The following is a 4,436-nucleotide window of genomic DNA, read 5'->3' on the forward strand; positions in this document are numbered from 1 at the left end:
TATATATATATATATATATATACATAAACACACACACACATTTATATAAAGAATTTCAAAGTCTTTTTTTATTTATATGAATAATTTGTAAAAATCTGAAGTTTTTTATGAGTGTAATTATTCAGTGACACCATTAAAACCAGTCACAGTATGGTATTTGTGTGTGCTTTTCCTCAGGACGTCCGGACAGACCTCGGCTAACGCTCACTCGTCCCGCAGTCACGCCGTGTTTCAGATTATCCTCCGCAGGAGGGGCAAAATGCACGGTAAATTCTCTCTCATCGACCTGGCGGGGAACGAACGAGGGGCGGACACGTCGAGCGCCGACCGACAGACGAGGCTCGAGGGGGCCGAGATCAACAAAAGTCTGCTGGCGCTGAAGGTTTGTGCTCCACATCGTCTCGCACGGCTCCAGAACCATGTGATTTGCCCATGTTTTGATGGTCCACGCCTGTGAATTGAGAAACCGTATTATCATGTTAGTATCTGGGTCGATTCATGTTTGTGTGACAGGAGTGCATCAGGGCTTTGGGTCGAAACAAACCACACACTCCGTTTCGAGCCAGTAAACTCACGCAGGTCTTGAGAGATTCCTTCATCGGAGAAAACTCTAGGACATGTATGGTAAGAACACTGGGATGATATTCATATATTCATTTTCAACACGGTGACATTTGTGTATTTGTGAGTGATTTTGATCTTTTGTGAATAGATCGCTACAATCTCTCCTGGAATGGCATCATGTGAAAACACATTAAACACTCTGAGATACGCCAACAGGTACGGATGTGAGCCCAGCAGACACTGCAGCTGCTGTTACACACACAAAATGTTGTATACACTACATGAAGCCCTTCACTGTATCCAGATATTTGCTGAATGTTGTTTAACCCTTTTTTCAACTTTTATAAAGCAAGTAACCAGACAGTCACAACCAGTGAGATCTGGGGGCTGTAATTAATGGAAAAAAATCATAAATATATTATAATCATGTACACACATTTTTTTCACAAGAAAATAAAAATAGATTTTGTATGAGTTTTAAGAACTATATGTAAAAATATAATATATTTACAGAATAATTTTAAATATATAAAATACATTTATTATTGTGCACACTATTTATGTACATATTCATAAATTTACATTATTTTCTTATTAAAATTTGTTATGTAAAACATTAATTAATACAATTCTGAAATTATGTATAATCCTTTAACTTTGTATTAATACATTCTTTATATTTTTATAATTGTATAGTTTTTTATTTCAATTGATTACGCATATTTTTCACAAGAATTTAAAAACAATTAATGAGTTTAAATAATTGCATGTAAGTAAAATATAGTAATAAATAAATTAGTGCTGTCAAACGATTAATCGCATCCAAAATAAGTTTTTGTTTACATAATATATGTATGTGTGCTGTGTATATTTATTATGTATATATAAATACACATGCATGTATATATTTCAGAAAAATATTTTGTTTATATTTTAAATATATTTATTTACAATATAAATTATATGAATATAAATATCCGCTTCGCGTCGGGCGGTTCTTTGCCTCCACGTTGTGCATTTAAAATTCTTTAATGCATGGCTAGCTGTTGATTATCGCTTACATATATAATAAATATACACAGATCACACACATATATTATGCAAACAAAACATTTATTTTGTATGCAATTAATCGTTTGACAGCACTAAAATAAATATTTTTACAGATTATTTAAAAAATAAATAAATAATAAAAGTATATCTATATACAGTGGTGGCCAAAATTGTTAGAACACCTGACAGATCTGAAAATATTGACCTTTTTTGCCTCCAAAACATGATTTCATTTCATAATGTTCATGAAACATGCAGATGGTTGATCTGAGCACAACAAATATCAGATGAAGTGAGTCGTACTGTGTTTATCCACTTTTAACTTTAGTATTTGGTATGTCCACCTTTTGCAGCAATAAGAGCAGCAGATCTCTCTGGCATAGTGTCAATATATTTCCTGAGAACTTCAACACTATGTTATCCCATGCCTTCTGCAACTCAAGCCAAAGGCTTCCCTTTGGATGCACAATAGATCTGTCCAGTTTATTTTCCAACTCGCCCCAAATTAGCTTGATGGGGTTGAAGTCCGGACTTTGAGGGGCCAGTCCATCATTTTCAATGTTCCAGCAGATTCCTTCCGTCGCAGGTAGCTCTGGCAATAGTTCGTTTTATGGGTACTGTAATGGCCAATTCAACAAAAACAACTGAAACCTCTTAAATATGCCAAGTGTTCTAACTATTTTGGCCACCACTGTAGATATATACACATTCTATAAATAAATATAATTTTTTTGTACATATGAATATATTTATTTTTTTATATTATTCAAATTTAACCATTTTAATGATTTGTAAAGTTCTATTTTTATAACCAAATATATTGTACCTTTATATATTTATATAGAATAAAATATAATTTATATTTTGTGCGTTTTCACTGCTCGAGTGTGTTTTATGTTTAAAGGGTTAGTTCACCCAAAAATGAAAATTCTGTCATTAATTACTCACCCTCGTGTTGTTAGAAAACCCGTAAGACCTTCGTTCCTCTTCGGAACACAATTTAAGATATTTTTGATGAAATCTGAGAGCTCTCTGACCCTCCCATAGACAGCAAGGTAACTACCACGTTCAAGGTTGAGAAAAGTACCAAGATGATCGACAATCATCGTCATTATGCCGGATCTGGGTCAGCGCCGGCGCCGCCACACGCTCACGTCATGATACTGTCGTGAACGCGAGTCCACAAGTGACGCAGTAGAGATGAAAATGTGGAATAAAGTCGTTATTTTTGTTTTCTTTGCGCAAAAAAGTATTCTCGTAGCTTCGTAACTTTACAGTTGAACCACTGATGTCACACGGACTACTTTGTCGATCATCTTGGTACTTTTCTGGACCTTGAACGTGGTAGTTACCTTGCTGTCTATGGGAGGGTCAGAGAGCCCTCAGATTTCATCAAAAATATCTTAAATTGTGTTCCGAAGATGAACGAAGGTCTTACGGGTTTGGAACAACACGAGGGTGAGTAATTAATGACAGAATTTTCATTTTTGGGTGAACTAAAACTTTAACTCATTTCCAAAGTTTATGAATCCGGAATCTTCCTGTAACAGCTGAATGTTAGGGTTAGGATGTAGTTTGTGTTGGAGGGGTTTGTAATTCCCGTATGTTGTCCCGTCTTCAGAGTGAAGGAGTTTGGGATCAGTCCCTCCGACATTCCCTTCTCTCAGGGGGGCGGCGGGCGCTCCGAACTCTCTCCTACCTATGAGTACGATGACTTTGCAACCTCACCCAGCAGGTCTCGCCCTTTTCCAGTTTCAAGCCTGTCTCACTTCAGACAGAGCCTCCATACCAGTCCTGTGTTTCTAATGATTCGCTTGCGTTACGCTCCATGTGCCTCTTTACGTTTTGGTCCCTTGTTTTTTTGAGTCCATTTGTCCCATTTCAGGCATGTTTCTGTTTTGCGTTGCAGCTGCACTAACATGTTGGTTTGTGTTTGCTTGTGCCTTATAGAGCAACTGGAGTTCGTCATTATCATGCTGCATGAACATGTTTATGTAACATTACCCTTTTCTGTTGGTTTATTGGATCATAAATGCTGTTACATGTTGACTGTGGTGAACTGAGACGCTGTCTGTGACCGTAGGGTGAAGGAGCTGAGCATCGACCCCAGTGCGGTGATGGAGGGACGGAGCGCCGGACACTCGCTCAGTCAGCTGGACGTGCTGGAGGCGCAGTGGGGAGTGGGCAGCTCTCCTCAGAGAGACGATCTCAAGCTGCTCTGTGAACAAAACGTAAGCCATTTAACCTCCCAGCTCAGCTTGTTTGGGCTGGTATGAAAACCTGACACTGTGTGTTGATGTTGTGCACAGGAAGAGGAAGTGTCCCCGCAGCTCTTCAACTTCCATGAGGTGGTGTCTCAGCTGGTGGAGATGGAGGAGCAGGTTCTGGAGGACCACCGCGCCGTGTTTCAGGTCTGTGCTGTTAACCACAGAGGAGAAACTTGGATCGGGCGTATGGAGCCCTTTTATCTGTCATTAAACTGCTTTAAAGTAGCCTTCAAATAAGGTCAACTTGCTTTAGAAGTAAAACTGCAAAGGGTGTTAAACTTGTTTTCAGAACTATTATATCTGAATATACAATGCTGTTCAAAAATTTGGGGTTGATAAGAATTATTAATGCTTGTGAATAGGCCTGTCGCGATAATTAAATAACCGTCTAATCGCGATTATTTGCGGGCTTCGAATGCTTTCACTTTTGAATTCGTGATCTTGTTGTCACTGTTTTGCTTACATGCATCTATGCACCTTTCATTTTTTTAAGACTAAAACAAAAGATGGATTCATTGTTATTCTTAATTAAAAAGCACAACAACAATAAAT

The 4,436-nt window shown here is 37.8% G+C and overlaps 1 protein-coding gene across 1 annotated transcript in view; it reads left to right on the top strand.

The window, feature by feature from the left end:
• The window catches only part of LOC107722321 (kinesin-like protein KIF2A), a 22,500-nt gene that overhangs the window by 11,660 nt on the left and 6,404 nt on the right, over positions 1 to 4,436 (top strand). The window contains exons 11-16 of the mRNA XM_016530633.1: positions 178 to 382; positions 514 to 624; positions 713 to 780; positions 3,239 to 3,352; positions 3,701 to 3,848; positions 3,927 to 4,028. Of these exons, the coding sequence (XP_016386119.1) occupies positions 178 to 382; positions 514 to 624; positions 713 to 780; positions 3,239 to 3,352; positions 3,701 to 3,848; positions 3,927 to 4,028 (748 nt within the window). The remainder of the gene's footprint in view (positions 1 to 177; positions 383 to 513; positions 625 to 712; positions 781 to 3,238; positions 3,353 to 3,700; positions 3,849 to 3,926; positions 4,029 to 4,436) is intronic.

The sequence above is a fragment of the Sinocyclocheilus rhinocerous genome, unplaced genomic scaffold (genome assembly GCF_001515625.1).
Source record: "Sinocyclocheilus rhinocerous isolate Xijiao unplaced genomic scaffold, SAMN03320098_v1.1 scaffold874, whole genome shotgun sequence".
Lineage (NCBI taxonomy): Eukaryota > Metazoa > Chordata > Actinopteri > Cypriniformes > Cyprinidae > Sinocyclocheilus > Sinocyclocheilus rhinocerous.